Source organism: Chaetura pelagica, unplaced genomic scaffold (genome assembly GCF_000747805.2).
Source record: "Chaetura pelagica isolate M959 unplaced genomic scaffold, ChaPel_1.0 scaffold79, whole genome shotgun sequence".
Classification (NCBI taxonomy): Eukaryota; Metazoa; Chordata; class Aves; order Apodiformes; family Apodidae; genus Chaetura; species Chaetura pelagica.
In genome coordinates, this window is record NW_009969339.1 from 348,941 (window position 1) to 368,462 (window position 19,522).

Consider the following 19,522-nt stretch of genomic DNA (forward strand, 5'->3'; position numbering starts at 1 on the left):
GAAGAGTGAGAGATATTCCAACCTTAAAGATGTCAAGCAGTGGCAGAAATTCAGGAAGATTCCACAGAGGCAACTACAGGCAAGTTCACAAATAACCTATGATCTTTAGGAAAACTCAGTGGCAAACATTTAGCACATACTTTCTTCAAAGAAGAAGTTAGCAGCTTATTTGGGAGGGATAAAAGGAAGGAGAAGAGAACAAGCTTTGCTAATGCAAACTGATTTTGAACAATTACACGTGTCTGCCCTGTCCTTCATTACACCCAATGTCCATCCTTAATATTTATCAGGGGCCTGCCTTTGGGTCACAAATTGCCAAGAGTCCACCTCTTATAAACTCAATTTCTGTCATGAGAGCCTGGGCCACATCAGAGGAGAATTCACTGCCCCCCAGTCTGGCTCAGTGTCCCAGTTCCTGCACTGGGACTGGCTCCAGCCTAACACCTCAAGTTCTTCCATTGTTGTTCTCCACAAAAAATAGTGTTTCAGCAGTGTTGCAACTGACATCAAGCAGACACAACAACTTAAAGCACTTTCTTGAAAGACCTTATCTTGCCTGTCTCAAAGATAGGTGACATATATAAAGGCAGCTTGATCAGCTGTTCTTAGGCATGTGTCTGTGGGCAGGTCAAACCACAAGCACCCTGCAAACACCAAAACTGATGCCTCTGTGCACTGCAGAAGTACTCTCAGCCACTCCACCAGAGAGCAATGCAAAAGCTGTACCTGTGTCTCTAATCCATATTTGCTCCATCTCTGAACACCTTTATGCCTCCTTCTTCTTACAGCTTCTCCTGCCTGTCCATTGGAATCCTTCACTGTCCTGTTTTGACACCTTAGCTATTAATTCAGTTCGGTGATCACCTCCACTACTTGCACTCTCCTGGCCCTGATAGCCTTGCTTTTAACAGCAGTTGCCTTTGATGCACTTTAAAAGGTTTTGGCTATTTAAGCCATAAGACCCTGAATGGGAAAAGTACCATTTAAAAACTGCATAGAACTACTTCATGTAAAAATGAAACACCTGTGAGGTCTTCTCTCGTGAGGGTACACAAGAAGTGAGACAGGATCATATAACTCAACTTAGCCTAGACCACCTCCCCATTCTCTCCAAAGTGCAGGGTAAGTATGTCTCCCTCTCCAAGTCCTTAGTGCCTCACCACTCACATGGTGCAGAAACTATCTTGTTTCCAGGCTTATCCTGGAGCAAAACAACCAGTTCCTCTCTTGAGGAAATGTAGACCCAGGTGAGAGGTGAATTTGAGTGAGCAGCCCAGACAGACAATACGGATCTGTAGTGAACCCAGGTGGATACAAATACCATCCCAGCCAGCAATGTGTCTGGAAATGCCCTTAAGGTAAGTGGTCATGCCATGAAAATACCATTAAAGGGCTGCAACACAACCTTCTCATTATGTCAAGAGAAAAAAGGTGGGAGGGAACCAAAGCAAAAAGCAAAGGCTGAAAGAATAAGGTAGAACAAGGAAGGGAGGGAAGAGAGGAAAAAAGGAGAGGAAGGAAGGAGAGGAAAAAAAAGAGGGATAAAAAGAAGAGGAAAAAAGCAGGAAAGGAAAGCTAGCAATCACAAAAGCAAGCAAGAAAGAACACACAAATTAATTATACCCCAAGGGCATAGAAACATCAAGTGCATCTGAGGGGAGATAAGATTTAAATGCTGTACAGTTTGGTCAGAGTGAGCTCATACCCAGTGTCTCAGAGCACACGGGTTCTCCTAACGGCATTGTCAACAAGGCCAGCACAGATACAGACTAGGCCAAATACAGACTAAGCAAGGAGAATTTGACATGCAGCAAAAATCAACTTATGCTCATATTCAACCTATCCTCACATTCAGGGAACTGACTCTTCTATTGGGCACTGATTCTGGCATCTTCCTCCTTCTGGACAAACTTGTGGTCTGTACATTAAAAAACTCCACTATGATGACTGCTGCAATATCTGGGAAAGGAGCAACCCATATGAGATCAATGTCTCATCAAGCTGTGTAAAGCAGGAGACTGGAGAAAGAACAAAAGAACATTTTCTAGGTGACAGAGATTATTTTAATTGGACAAAGAGTAGACCTGTAAAAGGCCAGTCATTGCTTCAAGAGGTTCCATACATGGCTCAGAGGAGCAAGCAAGGTTCTCAGCTGTGCAAGAAGTGCCAACAAGGGAACAAGAGGACGGGCTGGGAGTGGGTGTTGAGGAGGCTACGTAATATCCAGGTGAGTGAAGGTGACTGGGACAGGTCAGATATGTCTTGAGTTGGATTGGGGTGGGATTTGTCCCCTTTTGTCCCCTCCTACTCCTCATCTTCACATCCATCACCTCACAGGTAAAGCAGTTCTCTTGACTCTCCAGAGCTGTTGGGAACAGGTACAGGAATAATCAGATCCCTGGAAATAATGAATTCTGATACATGACTGGGATTAGATCCAATAATTGCCACTGCCGCTGCACATCCTTCCCAGCTGTGGTTACTTCAAGCTGGGGCTGTGCAGGCAAGAGATGGGAGCATGTGCAATGGGCTGGACCAGCAGTCCTCATCTCATCAAGCATGGGCAGACTGCTGCAGATCAATACTCCAGGCTCCTCACTGTTCCTCCTGTGCCACAAGCTTTTCTTTCTCTCAGCATGTTCCGTGACTGTACACAGAGGCTTAGCTTGGAAATATCTGCTGTTCTGGTGGTCACAAAGGGAAATACCAAACTGACAGGGTGGGTGCACTTTTCTACTACTTGACATTGGCTTAAAATAATTGTGTTAGTATAAAGGAAATATAAATATTTCTGACTATTTTCAAGAGAGTAAAGAGACTGACAAAGCCAATGCCAAATATTCCTCTGTGCTGAACATGTCAAACTGTACTCCTGCAACTATCCACAGAGATGAAGCACAGGTCTGTACAAATTCACCAGCCCCCTCAGGAGGTGTCAACTGCCATTCAGGTTGGGCTTAGGGATTGCAGGATGTCAGGAGAGAGTATTACACTTCTTACGTGGTATTGTGGGGATTAAGCACTGCACAGACAGTATTTTGTTGCAAGGTAAAACAGAACTAGAGCAGAGACAATGACAGGATTTGGAATAAAATAATTCTTGTCCAGTGTGAGGAGCAACACAGACTGTGACAGCCAGAGCAGTAGCTCAGGATGCAAATGTGCCGGCAGCAAGTAAGTGCAGAGTACCTGGAACAGCCTGTTCTCAGTTGCATTTACTAATTCAAGGAACTGGAGTCTATTTTGAAGATAGAGACATGGTGAGTATAAAAGGCCACAGAGAAAAAAGAAGACACCCTCTTATAAAGATGACAGAAGCATCACTTAAGAGTCTGATAAACTCGAAGGAAGATTTTTTTATGTTGAGATTTGCTGTTTTGAAGGATTTTTTTGTTGAATTCTGAAGTGCAGCAAGATTGAAGCTTTTTGACTTCGAAAAAAAACAAACATGTAGAAATCAAACAAACTATTTTACTTTGGTTGTTCAGGAAATACTAGTCTTGTAAAACAGGGCATCTATAGATTTCCTCGGGACTCTAAACAGCTCTTTTCATCCCCCTGATGCAGCCTTTCTAGAAGATACCATAGCTTGCTAGTAAAGATATGTATTAGATCAGGTTTTACAAAACGTAGTGTATCTAACATTTGATAACATATGAAGAGTGGTGGCAGGCAGAGGAGTCAAGTGAAGCAGTTGACACTCAAGTTACTATTTACACATGTAATCTCTAGCCCTTGATACCTTCCCTCTACAATAGGCAGGTGAAAAATGCTGTTGAACCATCTGAACACCTCGTGAGAAAGTATGCACAGTCAGATACTCATCTGTATTTATCTCCACTAAGCAACAGAGTGGTATCAGCAAGATGGGGGCTGTCACTGGCTGAGAACAAATGGTCTGTAAGACTGGAAACCCGTATCGGAATCACTGGGGACTTGCAGAAGTACAGAGGACCAGATAAGGCCAAGACATAATTATTTAGAATCTCTGAACAATTTCTCAGCTGAGGGAAGTGCAAATGCGAATCAGCCATCACAAAAAACTTGATGCCCAAAGGTCTGTGCCAGGGTCTTCAGCTTACCTGGGTATATAGTGGAGAAATGGTGGGGGAGGTGGGTGTCCTTCAGTGCTCCAGATAAGAGGATGACGGTGGACCTGCTATTTTGCCAAAAGCTGGCAAAGCTAAGAGCAGGCACAGTCTAAATATAGAGGAGCCTCCACAACACAGTCTATCAGGAATGGACCACCTGCCTCTGAATGCAGTAGGGCTGGTCTCCAGAAAAGCCCATGAGCAGTAAGACAGGTCCAAGACACAGTAAACACTATTTGCAAGTTGAGTTGCTTATGACCTACTGGGTAAATGTGGATAGTTCAGTGAGGCTAGATTGGAAACTTCATTATTTTCCTTAGATTTTGCTTGACCAGGTAAAATTAGGCTAGAGAAGCTTTTGGCATGGCCACGTTACAGAACAGACCCTGTATGAAGCAACTCTACAGCTTTTACCAGGGACTACAGCACATCATGGCCTGAGGTGCATCACCCCACTTCAGATATGATCTGAGCTCTGAATTCAGGGCAGGCTTTGCAGGGGAGTTTGGCAGCCACTGAGAAACCACAGCAGCCAGGGGCGCAACCAGGAGGGGTGGGAGCCATGGAGAAGAGAGTGAGCTAAGCAAGAACTAAAAGCAGGCTGCAGATAGCATAAAGCTGTCTGAATGGGGAAGTGGGAAGACACAAAAAGGGGAATATAGCAAGCAGGGACAGTTTGCAGCCCAGGCAGGCTGAAGGAAATTGCTCTCTTTCCTGGAGGAGGCCCAGCACACACAGAAATGGTCTCCTGGACACCCAGCATTGCCTGAGCAATAGCTCACATAAAATAAATCCTACCAGGGCCCTGACTAATGGGAATACCTGCTGTGGCCATGTCCTTTGAGGGCAAAGAAATAAGCCTCCTGCTCCTGCCCAGAAAGGATTCCCCCTGCTACTCTGCCTATGCTGAAGAACAAGCCTCCAGGCCCACAGTTCCTGCCCTCCTGGGTAGAGCTGTGAAGTGCAAAGGTCACTTCTGAAAGAGTCCCCTTACTCTTTTCCCATCCTCCCTGAGGGACCAGAACCCCACAGAAAGTAGGGGAGAGAGGGAGTCACTCCAGTTCCTCACTGTTTTGGGTCCTTGTGGGAGGAAAAATGGTATCATGCATTTCCTCCCTTGCCTGCTGCCCACATGGGTGCTGTGCACACCCAGCACAGATGGGTCACTCAGAGGTGATCCAGCCCAGAGCCCTGCGAGTCTCTCAGAGCAGAACTGAGCAATTTTTTCCCATTAGCATCTTCCTCAAACCCAGCAAAGGGAACAAGAAACCCCAGATGAGCGCCTGCCTTCCCTCAGCCCTGCTGCACATGCAGAAGGAAACCCATGTCTAGAGCACCTCTTGGTGGTTTGAGAGGACATCAAAGGAGCAAGAGATCTGTACATGTTCAGTTAGGGGCTACTGAGTTATTCCCTGCAGTTTCCTTTCCTTCCCTGCAGCAGCTATAACTGAGAGGTTTTAAGGCAGCAGGTGCCAGTTGTTCTCAGAGTTATTATACTATGTGTTATTTGAACAGAAAATCCCATTTTTAATAAATTAAATACGATGGAAAGGAAACCCCTAAAAGTCTTTATGTAAATCCCTATTGTTCCGCTGGCATTAGTGGAGGTGGCATTGGTGGAGGAAGGATGTTTATAGACTCACAACACAGACCTCTAACTTGGACAAGAACTGACTATCCATAGCAGTAACAAATTATTATCTTCCAAAAGTAATTTGCCCAGAAGGGGGATGGAGATATACCTTCTTTCCAGGACATCCACAGCTCATTGTTGGATATACAGAACTGAGGTGTCTTTGATATGGGGCTCACCTGGACATGGGGTCTCAATAACTGTCCCTCCTTCCTGACTGATTTTAACCTGATTTCTTCTTCCTCACTCCCTTCCACACTGCCAGTCCCAAAGGCCCACATGCCAGACTACAAGGACAGAAGCACACACTGGCAGTCATGAGGCCAGTGGTCCTTGTTCAGGCCCATCACCACATGTGCCACTGGTCAGTTTTCTGTCCTGAATCCCATAGTCTGAATCACATCCCTGTCCCCGGTGTCCTCACATGACTGTTACTCTGTTCCAGGTAAGATTCAATGTATTGTCCACCTCTCTCCAGGCCTTTTCTCCTCAGTCTCCATTCTCCCTCAGGATTCCACCTGTCCCATCTCCCTGGGGCCCTCAGTTGTCACCCAGATGTCTCCCACAGAAAGCTCTCAATATGTCCAGCTGCACAAGGAGCATTTCAGATGTCCCAAAATTTCCAGTGGAGATGTGAGTTTTCCAAACTTTTTTGGCAAAGGGACTGTCATCAAAGCTCAGATTTTTTCACTAATAACTGTGCCCCTTGTGCTAACAAAGTGCCCATGGGTTGCATGTTTTTTGCTGGCTCGCTGTGCACATCTTTCTGTGGCCTGAAGGCAGATCTTGACACTTAGTGGGCTAGGATCAGGAGGTAGAATGTGGCACAATACCAACTCTAGTATCAATGCTTTGTTTGAGGATTCCTGCCCTAATTCAAGTGGGAAGTGTTTTTTTCCATCCCCCAGTAGCATTCTTTAGAACCAGATATACCTGCCTTCTCTTCTGAATGAGTCCCACTGTATTTCTACACCTGCCTGTTCTTTCCAGCACCTGCTCATGCTTTCTTCATAACAGCCTTTGTCACTCTTCCTTCTGTCCTTCCATGACATGTATTTCTATAGCCTGCTCCTGCTCTCACTTGCAGATGTGTCAGTGGGATTCCTTCTTCCCCCTTCTCTACCACCCACAGAGAGAACACCTAGTACAGCTGGTCACTTTGTGCTTTTGAAATAGCTGCAAGACTTGGAAACATTCCACAGCTGAAGGTTTCTGGGTTGAGGCCAGCACTGAGTGATGGATGGGAGAGCTCTCCTTCTGAGTAGGTCAGTCATAAAAACTTCCTGTGCCTACCGCAGTGCAAAGGTCACCAAAATTTGGAGAAACACTTTTCCTCAGAATGTCTTCCTTCAGGAACATCCCATCTGAAACCCACTCTTGTTGGTCTAACTGGCCTCCTGAAAAAGCCTGGAAAGTCTAATAAATTTTGTGTGATGACATCCCTTCTGCTTTAAGGTGCATCTCCAGCCCATCCACCCATCAGTTCAAGCTGGAGCACACAGCTGTGCACATACTTGCACTCTTCCAGGCTTAGCATTGCATGGGAGGAGAAGAAAGGAAGAGGCAGCTCCTCATTTTGAAGGGAAAGGGAAGGAGTGGAGCCCCCTGGGATCTTTCACCTTCTTGTCTCTGAGGATGACTGCTTCCTTCTTTTCCTTGCTGCTTAGCTCAAAAGCTCTTTTATCTTCTGAGGACAAGATGGAAGAGGCCTGGCAGCAGCTCTCATGGGCTGCTTTTGTATAGAGGCAGGGAAGAGTGGAAAGGGAGAAGCTGGTTTGCAGGGAGGGGCTCCTCTCATCCACCAGCTTTGCCTCTCACAGTACTAGCAGTGGAGAGAAAACAGGTCATTGCATCCCTTGATGCACTGGCTCCACTTCATGGTGAGCGTGCACATTCCCACAGAGCTTTGTAGTAGTAATGTAAGCAGGTGGGGAACAGCAGCAGGAGTTTATAACCACAAAAGAGGAGGGGTGGCTGCTCCTTCCTAGGAGCTGCTTAACTTCCTTGTTCAACCTTCACGTTGTTCCTTGTGACAGTTTGTCATTGATGCTCAGGAACACTGGGAAGACCTGAAAAAATTCTTCATTGCCTTTTGTCACTTCCCTAATCCCACTTCAGATACCTTTGCCTGTTTACTCCTCTTCCAAAGTTTGAGTGATAAAGAAGGGAGGAAACCCTCCCCTCCACTTTCTCACCCTCCCCCTCTTCTAACCCTCATCCAGTTCCCCATAAAACCAGGTAGGTGCCCCCAGCCATTCACTGGGATGGGATGGGGTGGGAAGGGAGTGGGTGAGATGCGTGGGGAGAGGAAAAACCCCAACCTCAAATGCCAGCAGCCAGCATCCCAAGCCCAGAGCCACGCACGCCCCGCCTTCAGCTAACGGCCTTGGCCGCAGAGGAGCAGGGAGGAGGGCCCGGAGGGTGATCGTCGAGTCAAGTTCCCTCTTCCACTTCCTCCCTGCCTGCAACCTGCTCCTCGCTGCAGCGTGAGGGTTATACCCAGCCCTGCCCGTCTCTCGAGGCTGTTTGCCTGGGCCCAGCCCCCCGCCACAGGTCGGGGGACATGCAAGCCATCAAGTGCGTCGTGGTGGGAGACGGGTAGGTACCCGCTGGCTTCGGGGGCCGTGGGGAGGGGACAGGGACAAGGGGGCTGCTTGGGGGAGCTTCCCCAGCTTCCCTTCTGACCTCCCGCCGGCTGCTTTCCCTCTCTTGCTTGCTCTTCCCTCCCCAGGGCAAGGGAGCTTCCCTTGGAGAAGGGCGTTCTGAAGGGCATCTTCCAAAGGGCATGGGAAGTAGAGCAGGAGGTGGTGGTGTTGCTGCCAGGTTCCACCTGTAGGCAGGAGGCAGACTGAAAACCCAAGAGGCTCAAGTGCCTCCCTGCAGGGGAATGGCCCCTTGGGAGCCATCTGCTCACTGGGGCTGACCTAGAGGGCACAGCACTGCGGCCCTGATGAGATGTCCCCTGCTTCCTCTGTGTTCAGCTCCTCTCAGCACATTATTTCTGTATCAGGGTGTGGGGGAGCCTGTTTGGCAAGGGGGTTTTGTGGGCACGAGGAGGAGGAGCTCTCTCCACTGAGGTAGGCACTGAGTATATGCCACTTTGGGAATGGAAGGTAACACAGCCTTGCCTTCCCAGCATGATGGCATCACTGCCTGTGTCCTGTGATCCCTGGAAATGACCCCAGCTCAGCCATCAATAAGTGAAGCAGCTGGTACTGCTGGGAGTGGGAGGCAAGGGGTGGACATGACCTCTTCTTGCCCTGTGGGATGAGTAGCTGTAGGGAGTGGAGAGGAGGAGAGTCCACATTTGCAAGGGAGTAGGTTAATTCATTTCCCAGCTAGGAGCTGGCTGGGCTCTTATCTGGGGCAGCTATCAGGTAGCAGATGAACAGACATTTGCAGCACCCCTGCTCCCCACAGTCACTTCCTCCTTCAAAACTTGCCCAGGGAAGAAGAAATCTGCAAATATAACAGTACGTGTTAGACATATTCTCAGGGGCTGGGGCAAGGGGATGAGGAGAAGGGCCGAGGAAGGACAGAGCCCCAAAAAAACACTGTTACCTTGAAGAAAATTCCCCTGAAGGCTGCAAGCTTGAGTTGGATGAACAACTCCACTGGGCATTCAGATGTTGCCCTGTTAAACCCCCCAGACTGCCCCTCACGCATTGCACCAACTCTGTAACCATCCCTCAAAGCAGTATTCTCCTCATATCATGGCTAACCCCTCAATACACCCTGCTCTCAACTGCTCTGACTGCAGCTCCTCTTAAAAGTCTTCTGTCATTTTGCTTCTCTGAACGCTGCACCTCCCCTCCCACTGTCACAACACAGCAGCAGTCCAGTCATCCTCCCATAGCACTGAGCTCTTGGTTCGTGCCCCTTTGCATCCCTCCCACCAGCCATGTCACCCTCTGTCTCTTGGACCTTACAGACCATAGGACCTCCTGCTGTCCCTCTGCTAAGCCACTCATGTTCCCCCATAGCTGTTCTGGCTCCATCACACATCACTGACTTCTTAACACTCCCTGAGTTCAGTCCCAGGAACCTCCAGGTGCCACTAACCTCACCTCATCTCTTAATAGCTTTCACCCCTTCACTGATCCTTTGTGCTCCTTTCTGTTCAGCCACACTAATTCAGAACTGTCCCTCCAATGATTTGACCACCCTCCAGCCCCATAGTTCTCTTGAGCTCCCTGTAGAGCTTCGGGAAGCCTCTACAGCCCTCCTTGATAAGAAGGAAGCAAGCAAGCTGAAGAGAAGGGACTCAAGAGGAGAGGATCTAGGAAAGGGAGGTGGCAGAAGGAAGAAACAAGTGTCAGACCACAGTTAAGAGTTCAGCTTCCTCTTCAGCCTCCCCACAGTGCAGTGACGGAGGTGGGTCCTTTGTGACCGGGGCAAAGATGCCAGTTGTGCCTGTCAAGGGCAAGGGAAAAGGCAGGGCTGCAGGAGGGGACTTTGCAGGTACAGTTGAGATGGTCGGAGCATCCCCAGCAGTGGGACTCCAGCTTTCCCCCCAGGAAAGATGTCTCACTCATCCTGCTGCTGTGTGGGTAGGCTGTGGAGGCAGGTCTCTCTTAGCACCTCCATTTCACACATGCTGTCACTGAAGCATGGCCAGACTTTCCCAGGGCACACAGACATGAGAAGCAGCAGCCCAGCAGGAGGATTCTCCTTTTCACACGTGTCCTGGCTGCATTCTCTCCTTCCAGTTTCTCTCCTCATCTTCTTTCTCTCATCACTGCCTTCACTTTGCCCACAGCACCTTCACCCCTTGCTAGCCTTACTTGATAGCCTTTCCCACCTCCCTCACACTGATGCTGTCACCCAGCCTGCACTCTGCTGCTACCCTGGCTTATTTGCACTCCACCCTGCATCAGCATGGGTGTGGGGCAGGCTGAGCACAGAGGAAGCACCAGCTTCTAGCTCAGAAATACCCTCAGCAGCCTCCAACAGCCACAGGGAGAGGCAGCTGGCTGCCTGCTTACAGCTCTCTCTGTGGGTGATGCTGCAGCTTACTGCAAAAAGGCAAGGCAGGTGATGTGGCTAGGTTGAGAAGAGCCCCTGGTCCCAGCATCTGCAGGAGCAGCCTGTCTTCAGGGCCTCTAGCCAGCTGGACAGCTTTGCCATGGGACTCCCCCACCAAATCAATACACCTCCCCTGGCTGTGAGCATGTGGAACTGTGTGCACACTGCAAAATGGGATCTCGCCTCCATCTGGAGAGGCTCTGGAGCCCCCTGCACAAGAAGGACATGGACATGTTAGAGCAAGTCCAGAGCAGAGCCACAAAGGTGATCAGAGGGCTGAAGCACCTCTCCTAGGAGGACAGGCTGAGAGAGTTGGAGTTGTTCAGCCTGAAGAAGAGAAGGCTCAGGGGAGACCTTATAGCAGCCTTCCAGTGCCTGAAGGGGCTACAGGAAAGCTGGGGAGGGGCTTCTTTCAAGGGTATACAGGGAGAGGGCAAGGAGGAACAGTTTCAAACAGGTGAAGGGTGGATTTAGATTAGATATTAGGAATAAATTCTCTCCTCTGTACATGGTGAGACACTGGCACAGGTTGCCCAGAGAAGCTGTGGATCCCCCCTCCCTGGAAGTGTTCAAGGCCAGGTTGGATGGGGCTTGAAGTAACCTGGTCTAGTGAGAGATGTCCTTGCCCACGACAGGGGGTTGGAACTAGATGATTTTTGAGGTCCCTTCCAGCCCAAACCATTCTATGATTCTATGATCTGAGGGTAGATGCAATTTAGCTGAGTGATCTCTGTACCAGAACGTAGAAACAAGTCTTCTTGCTCAAAGACAACAAACTTTTTTGGGTGACATCTTTCTTCCTAACAGTTGTCTAACCTATGATTATGTGCTCTCTGATCCTCTAAATATGTTTCTGCTTCCAAGGGTCTCCTGACAGGGCTGGCCTAGAGGTGTGGAAGGATTGCCTCATCCCCATTTCACCCTACAAAGACTGCCTGCACTACCATGAATTCTTTCTATTTTTTTCTTTCTCTTCCAGAGCTGTGGGAAAAACCTGTCTCCTTATCAGCTATACCACAAATGCCTTCCCAGGAGAATACATCCCCACTGTGTGAGTAATGCGTAAACAGGTCCTGGGGTGGGTGGGAAGCTTGGACAGGAGGGTGCAAAAAGGTGCAGAATCCTCCCATTCTGCACTCTGAAGGCAGGGTCTCCATCTCCATGCCAGCAGAGGAAGGGCTGCCAAACTAGCAAAGGTGCCTCTACACTTCAGATCTGTCACCTTTCACCAGAAGCACAAAGGCCTTACAAAACCCTGGTATAAATGGGACATTTGGGAGACACAAACCAGCCCAAGGGTCTACTTACCTGCTAAGTTTATGAGTAGTGGATGGGGTCCTGCTAGGCAAAACAACTAGGTACCAGGCTACAAAAATTGGGACAGAGCCAAGAGAAGGCAGTTGAATGGAGAGGAGTCCCCGCTTCCTTCCTTGTCCAGGTCATCTACTGTCTTTGGAGCAGGAACTGATAACCCTGGTGGTAAGAGTGCAGCATTTAGCTCAGTGCCAGAGCAGAAGCACTATGCAATCTAGAGGATCTATCCGTGAAGCTGGGATGGACCTGCAGGCTGCTGGGATAAGGAGCAAGCTTAAGGTTGCTTTAGTTTGAGTGGTCAGATGCACTTAACTCCCCACAGTGCACGGGAATATGTTTGGGAATGGACACCACATGTACTTGTACCATACCACGGGAGTGTAGAGTATAACTACACACTCCCCAAAGTGGGAAAAGAAGTGAGGCACAGCGTGTCAGACTGCCAGCTCAGGTTGAGGTTCCTTGGGAAGGACAGGCACAGGAAAACCTTTCACTTTTTTCTCCAGACCAGTTTGCAATGGATGTTGCAAAAAATGGTTGTGTCAGCAGGAGCCTGTCTCTTCTCAAAAACTAGATTCTTGAAAGGCACCATCCCTTCCTAGTGTGCAGCCACAAAATGCCTTTTATGTGCCACACATTGTTTCTCCTCCTGTCTGTGGCTTGTGTCTGGAGGTGTAAAAGGCCATTTTGTACTCCTGGACTGCATGGCTCATCTTACAATGGTGGCATGAGCAGACTCACAAGCTCTTTTTGTTGATTCTTTCCTGTCACTGGTTTCCCTCACCTTAGCCTGAAAAGAAAAGTGTACAAAAGGAACGGGAAATAAGATTTTCTAGGATGAGAGGAGGAACACCTCAATTGATTTAACAGCCTTTCTTTTCCAAGAAGTTTTTGTTCCCAAGCATGCAATGCTGACAGCTGTTCTCAAATATTTCTAAGGTTTTAAAAGAGTAAGGGGGCACACCTTGGCATATTGGTCTCAGTTCCAGCAGAGGTGTTGAGGAGTGCAGGGCTTTTGGGGAGCTCCTGAGACATGTTCTTCTTAACTTTGAAGAAAGTGGGTTTTAGAGTACAAAAGACAGGGGCTTGACTAGAGCAAACACAGTTGTGGGAAGGATACTGGGGAAAGAAGTGGGAAACTAAGGGGTTACCACCATATGCAAGGGGGTAAAAGTGGAGCTGCAGCCAAGCATCTCTCCAGGACAGCTGGGTGATGTGGAGGAGGTTGGTGCTGAATGGGATGTCCATAAACTAGAGGCTCACAACAAACTGGAATCATCCAGGTGAGATGAGAAATCAGTACCTTTTGCTCTGGGCTGCACCCAGCAAAACCCACCTACACTGCTGGAAGGGCTCCCCCTTCTCCTGTTTGAGCCGTGGCCTATGTCTCTGTGTTTCAGGTTTGATAACTATTCTGCCAACGTGATGGTTGACAGCAAGCCTGTCAACCTGGGACTATGGGATACTGCTGGACAAGAGGACTATGACAGGCTGAGGCCGCTCTCTTACCCGCAGACGGTGGGTCACTGCTCCTCCCTCCCCCACTGCAAAATCCACGTTTGCTGCCACACAGTGACAGGACTGTTCCCATCTCTCCTTTTACTTTTCTGGGAATGGTTTTGTTGATAAATGTGTGCCTTGAAACCCTGAAGTTGAAAAAACATCTAAGGGTATTTTGGACCTTTATCTGAGCTTTATTACTGGTGTAACTTAGCAAGAAAGCTGAGATCTTCTGAGATGCTTACGAGCCCAGCTGACACTGGTTTTAGTGTGGGACAGATGCCTTACACAGCTCTGGAACAGAGAAACCAAACTCCTGAGAAGCTGAAGTGGTTAAGGGCATTTAGAAGCTGAGGCAGGGGCTTTTCATAGTTCTGTGAACCTTACTATTCTGGCTTCTGTCTTTGAAATAAATCAGATGTGTGAACATATGAATGTGATCTGCTGATGGCTCTAACAAAATGACTGGATGCCTCTCTGCAAATACTGTGGTTACTGGTTTTTCACCATGTTGACAAAGTGATTTCAGGGTTTCAAGATCACCTTCCCTGGAGAATTTCTGTTCCAAGCAGCCTCTTGGCAAACTCAGGAAGACCCTTCTGCCTCAGGCATTGGTCTGAAGGTTGCCACGTTGCAACCACAAGGGCTGGGAATTGAGGGCACTGCTTGTTTCAGCTAGGTTCATCCACCTAAAAGTTGGACACCTGGTCTAAGCTGCTTGCCTAGGCTCCTTCTGCAGACCAAGCAAGCAGGGGCATTTCTCAGAAAAACACTTGCACCACCCTGGGACACATCCCAAGGATGGGTGGGAGAACTGTTCTCCAGTGTACTTGGATGTACTCCAAGGTACTTGCCTCTAACAGCTGTAGAAGTATGGGAATGGATATGTTGGGCCTGACATCCTTGTTTTAGGTAGGTGAAGCTGCATGAAATAAATATAACCCGAAAGAGCTGGTTTTGTTTTGTTTTGTTTTGTTTTGTTTTTAGTGGAAATCCAGATTCCGCCATGCTCAAGGAGAATCACTTACATGAATAACCAAGGCTCTGCCTCATTTACATCCCGTGTGTGCACTTTCTGGGCTGAGCCAAGTTCTGTCTCAATAGCAGTCAAAATTATTTTGGCCTGAAAGCTCCCTGGTGTTCTGTGAGAAATGGGCAGGACGGAGTCAGGCCATTTCCCATGAGGATGAGTGTGCCTACCACAAAAACCCCATCCTCATAGTTAAACATGTGGCTCTTCTGATAATGGTGGCTATGGTTACCATGAATCAGGGGAGCAAATATTCTTCCCTCCTCTAGGGGCAATTAGCAGCAGTCAGGACTGTGTTACATTGCAAGGGACAGTTTTCCCTAGCATGACCCTCTGCTGCAGAGGGAGGATGTTGCCAACCCAAATCTTTTCTCCCCTCCCTGGCTTTTGTCACGCAAACCCGTGCTCTTGTTCTAACTCTGCTCCATGTTTGTATGCCTACAGGATGTCTTCCTGATCTGCTTCTCCCTTGTCAGCCCAGCATCATATGAAAACGTCCGTGCTAAGGTGAGACAGAGTATCCTGGTCCATCAGGGGTTTAGAACAGTGAGATTGGTGGTGGTCTTGCAAAGAGAGTGACTGTAGGTGGAGATTGCTAATAAGATGTCTAGATTCAGAAAGGTAATATATTTTTTGTGACAGTCAGAAGGAACTAAAATATCAGCCTCCTTCAGATGTGTTTCCTGAGTCATCTCAAAGAAAGCAGCCAACCCAATTGAAGGGTTAATATTCATCTTGCTGGGCTATTCAGCTGTGAGACCACAGGCTTATGCTCTGATGGCATCTTTCAGCAAAGACTGTCCCACCACAGACATTCAGGATGAGTTCATAAGGTATGAGAAGCAGATACAGTCTTTGGATACAAAGGGAGGGAAGAAAGGAGAGATTGATGGAGAAGAGAACAATGTAGTATTTTCTTCCTACCACTTTCAGGCTCCTCCCTGGGCTTCAGGGAGCCAGGAAGGGTGAAGAGCAGCTTGTGCTTTTGCTTCACCGAGTTTGAGCTCTGTGTCAGGAATTCTGCCTGTGAGCCCAGCAACAAGGGCTTGTCTGGGCCAGGCTATAGTACCCAACACTAGATGGAAGGGTTGTGAGGAAGGACAGGCTGTCAGCTACCTTGCTGACATTTGTTCAGGGATGTTTCCTTTGTTACCCTTGCATATGCATGCCCATACAAATGACAACTTCTCACATCTTTGCCATTTTGCTCCCTTGGTAGTGGTTCCCAGAGGTGCGGCACCACTGCCCTAGCACTCCCATCATCCTGGTGGGCACAAAGCTGGATCTTCGTGATGACAAGGATACCATTGAGAAGCTGAAGGAGAAGAAGCTGTCCCCCATCACATATCCTCAAGGACTTGCTCTGGCCAAGGAAATTGGTATGTGCTTGGTGCAACAGCTTGGACCCACTGAAAGGAGAGAGGAAGAAAATAAGGGCTTTCCCTTGGCCTAAGGAGACTTCCTTATAGATATCTCACAGTGGTATCTCTGAGGGACACAGGGAAACGCATCAAGGGTCGTGGCCCAAAACACTTTTCAGAAGGCTCAGGAAGGCCTGCCCCTCAAGAAAGCCTCAGCCCCCCAAGGCTCTGTTTTCTACCTCTCTCTGGCCACTTTCTTCCACACGTAAACACACACAGACACTGGCACATTCCCCTCCCCTTTTACTCTGCCATTTCTATCTGGGCCAATGTTTTTCTGTGAAAGCCGCAGCTGCTGTGTGGGCAGAGGCCTCACCCCCACATCCGGAAACAGGCAGAAGAGTGAGTTTTCTAACATCTCTCAGGAAGCGTTGCAACTGCCTCTTATTACTGGGGTTCATATGTGTAACCCTGGGTCTGTGTGTCTCACCTCACCATTCACCTCAGGGGCATCAGCGCCTGCCTGTATTTCAAGACAAGCACAAACGCCTGTTTCAGGTAACTCCTCAGATGAAGCACGAAGAGGTGACAGAGAGGGTGGGAAACACAGTTCAGGGAGAAGTTTTCAACCAGGAGTTCAGAGGAGTGGGTGTCCAGCCAGGATAACACAGTCAGCCTCATGCCATGGCTCTGCCCTGGCTACAAGAGTGGGGAAAAGGCAAAATGGTGGGAAGCTTTGCCCTGAAGTCCAAGCTACCTGAGTGAGTGAAGTATGTCCTGAAAATGTTCAATTGCTTTGATCACCTGAGCTGTGTTTATTCAATTCAGACAAGATCCAGATGCCTTGCTCTCCAGCACAAGGTCTCTAAGAATGTGGGGATACAGAATCCCAAAAGGGAGATGCCATATGATTTGTGATGCCACCAGACATGCTTGACACTCAAAATCTGAGAAGACTTGAGACCTCATTTCAAGATGAGACTCAAAGTGTGTTTAGGTGGTGTGTACATGCCTCAGGATATTGTAAATTGGGCACTGAGGTAGGAGGGTGCTGTGGCTCTGAGGTGATGGGAGCCAAAATTGTACCAGTGATACAGGCACATACATCTCACTCTCCTTGATGCAATCTGTGATATTCCTCCCACATTTCTCTTTTGGGGATCCTTTGCAGCAAACTCCTGGGCCCTCCTCTTCCTTTACTCCCCATTACAGCATCTGCTTTCCTCCCAACAGACTCGGTGAAATACCTGGAATGCTCAGCTTTGACGCAACGCGGCCTCAAGACAGTGTTTGACGAGGCCATCCGGGCAGTCCTCTGTCCTCAGCCCACCCGGACAAAGAAACGAGCATGCAGCCTCCTCTAAGCAAGTAGGTCTGAAATGATCCCTGGGAGTGACACCAGTGGCCCTTTCCTGCTCCTGAAAGGTTGGGGCTGCTGCCTTCCTGTGTCCTGCTGTGCCAGATGGGATGGGTCCCCCTCAGAGAGGGAGAGGGAGACAGCAGTCCTGCTTGGGGAAAGGACAGGACATAGTATGATGGGGCACGTAGACCCCTAAACCACTTCCTCCTCCTTGCTGTCTGTCCATGGGAAGGTTTTTCCCCATCTCCTGGTCCAAGGCAGCTCAGGATTTTCCACCTCTGCCCTCACAGAGAAGAACTGGAACTGCATCCAGGCTGCCCTGGGAATGACCTGCTGTGAGAGCTGGGAAGCTGTAGCCTTTGCCTATAGGAAAAAAAAGGGCTGTTCCCATGACAGCTGCCTAATGGCCCTTCCTCTTACCAGGCCCTGCTCACCTCAAGGGGGTTTTTGTGGTGCTGTTCATTGGCAGGCAGCAGCTTCACCCCAGAACTCCTTTACTCCTGTTTTCCCAGTCTGCCCTTCCCCTTCAGCTCAAGGCAGCAGAGAGAGGAGAAAGATTTCAGGATGAGAGGCAAAGCTGGCCAGAGATTGAGGACAGAGGAGTGAGAGCTTTTTAACTGAGACTCTGCTCCTTCGTTCTCCCATCATCACCGGGGCGGAGGGAGGGAAAGCAGGAAAACAGCAGAGCTGGATTCACGAGGTCTGTCATGTTTTTGGCTGCAGATCCCGGCCCCATCCTGATGCCAGGCTCTGCCCAGCACGCAGGAGAGCAATGGCTCCAGCATCCCAGAGCTGATGGCTCCAGCATCCCGGAGCTCAGTACCTTGTGGCAGCCAGCGTGCTTTTTACTTCTGCTGGCTTGAAAGACTGTTGTGAGTCTGTAGCACTCGTTTGTCCATTTGCACAACTTCCCCACACTCGCCCCAGCTGCCCCTCACTTCCTCACTGTCCCCCAGGTTACAATGTAGTAAGTAAGACCCAATAAACAGACCATAGGTTCTTGTCGTGTCTGTGATGTGTTGCATCTTGGGGAACACAGCTGAGAAGCAGTGAGCCACAGGATGGATGGGCTGCAGGCACCTGCCAGCTGTGCCTCTCCTTCAGCAGTAATAACCCAAGCAGCATCACACTGAGCTTGCTACCAGGGAGCCCCAGATGTTGTAGGATGAAGAGACTGGGCTGATTCATACACCAAGTTGCTACATCCTCAGCTGAGCCCCCTGCACTCATAGAACTATAGAATGGTTTGAGTTGGAAGGGACCTCAAAGATCATCTAGTTCCAACCCCCCCTGCCATGGGCAGGGACACCTCCCACTAGGCCAGATTACTCAAAGCCCCATCCAACGTGGCCTTGAACACTTCTAGGGAGGGGGCATCCACAGCTCCCCTGAGCAAGCATTTTATGTGTCTCCTCACCCTCATAGTGAAGAATTTCTTCCTAGTATCTAATCTAAATCTACCCTTTTTCAGTTTGAAATTACTCCCCCTCATCCTATCAATCACTATATGCCCTTGTAAAAAGTCCCTCTCCAGCTTTCCGGTAGGCCCTTTCGGGTAGTGGAAGGTAGCAATAAGGTCTCCATGGAGCCTTCTCTTCTCCAGGCTGTGCAACCCCAACTCTCTCAGCCTGTCCTTGTAGGAGAGGTCCTTCAGCCCCCTCACCATCTCCATGGTCCTCCCCTGGACTTCCTCCAACAGCTCCATGTCCTTCCTGTGTTGCGAGCATTCCTGTGTAAGGTGCAAATATCATGTGCCAGCCAAAGACAGCAGGGTGATCCCAGCTTGGCTTTTGCCCATCCCCTTCTCAGCCTCTGTGTGTTCTAAGGAAAAAGGTATCTCCCCTCAGGGTCACAGAGAGGATGAGGTACAGGCTTTGGGAGGGGACACTGAGGCCCAGACTCCTCTCTGTGGGGCTGCCCCTATGGGTTGCTGGGGACACTCTTTCATCAAAACATGTCTGCATGAATGCTCCTAAGCTCACATCACAGACAATCATATCGGTACCAGCAGTTGCTCACACTGCCAGGCACAGGCACAGTGAGAACAGGAAGGGGGAGGGGAAAAAAAAACAACAGAGCAAGGAATGAGTCACCAGTTCAGACAAATTGCCTCTAAGTCACTAAAATTAAGCTGAAGAGAGCGGTCCCAGTGGTATGGATCTGGCAGCTGTGAGCACCTGCCTTCCTGATGCATTGCAGGGACTTGAG

General features: G+C 49.0%; 1 protein-coding gene across 1 annotated transcript; it reads left to right on the plus strand.

Annotated features, from left to right (window-relative positions):
- Positions 1-8,257: 8,257 nt before the first annotated feature.
- On the plus strand, positions 8,258-18,315 carry RAC2 (ras-related C3 botulinum toxin substrate 2 (rho family, small GTP binding protein Rac2)). Its single transcript, XM_010005747.1, has 7 exons — positions 8,258-8,322; positions 11,729-11,800; positions 13,464-13,581; positions 15,038-15,100; positions 15,813-15,972; positions 17,188-17,318; positions 18,038-18,315. The coding sequence occupies exons 1-6, from the start codon at positions 8,288-8,290 to the stop codon at positions 17,316-17,318; spliced, it is 579 nt and encodes a 192-aa protein (XP_010004049.1). The 5' UTR covers positions 8,258-8,287; the 3' UTR covers positions 18,038-18,315.
- Positions 18,316-19,522: the final 1,207 nt, after the last annotated feature.

What these genes read in the sequence shown, in the direction of transcription:
- RAC2 (XM_010005747.1), top strand. Translation starts at nt 8,288, where the DNA reads ATGCAAGCCATCAAGTGCGTCGTGGTGGGAGACGG. An exon ending in CGCTCTCTTACCCGCAGACG is followed by an intron (nt 13,582 to 15,037) that starts GTGGGTCACTGC and finishes GTATGCCTACAG; the next exon opens with GATGTCTTCCTGATCTGCTT. An exon ending in ATGAAAACGTCCGTGCTAAG is followed by an intron (nt 15,101 to 15,812) that starts GTGAGACAGAGT and finishes CTCCCTTGGTAG; the next exon opens with TGGTTCCCAGAGGTGCGGCA.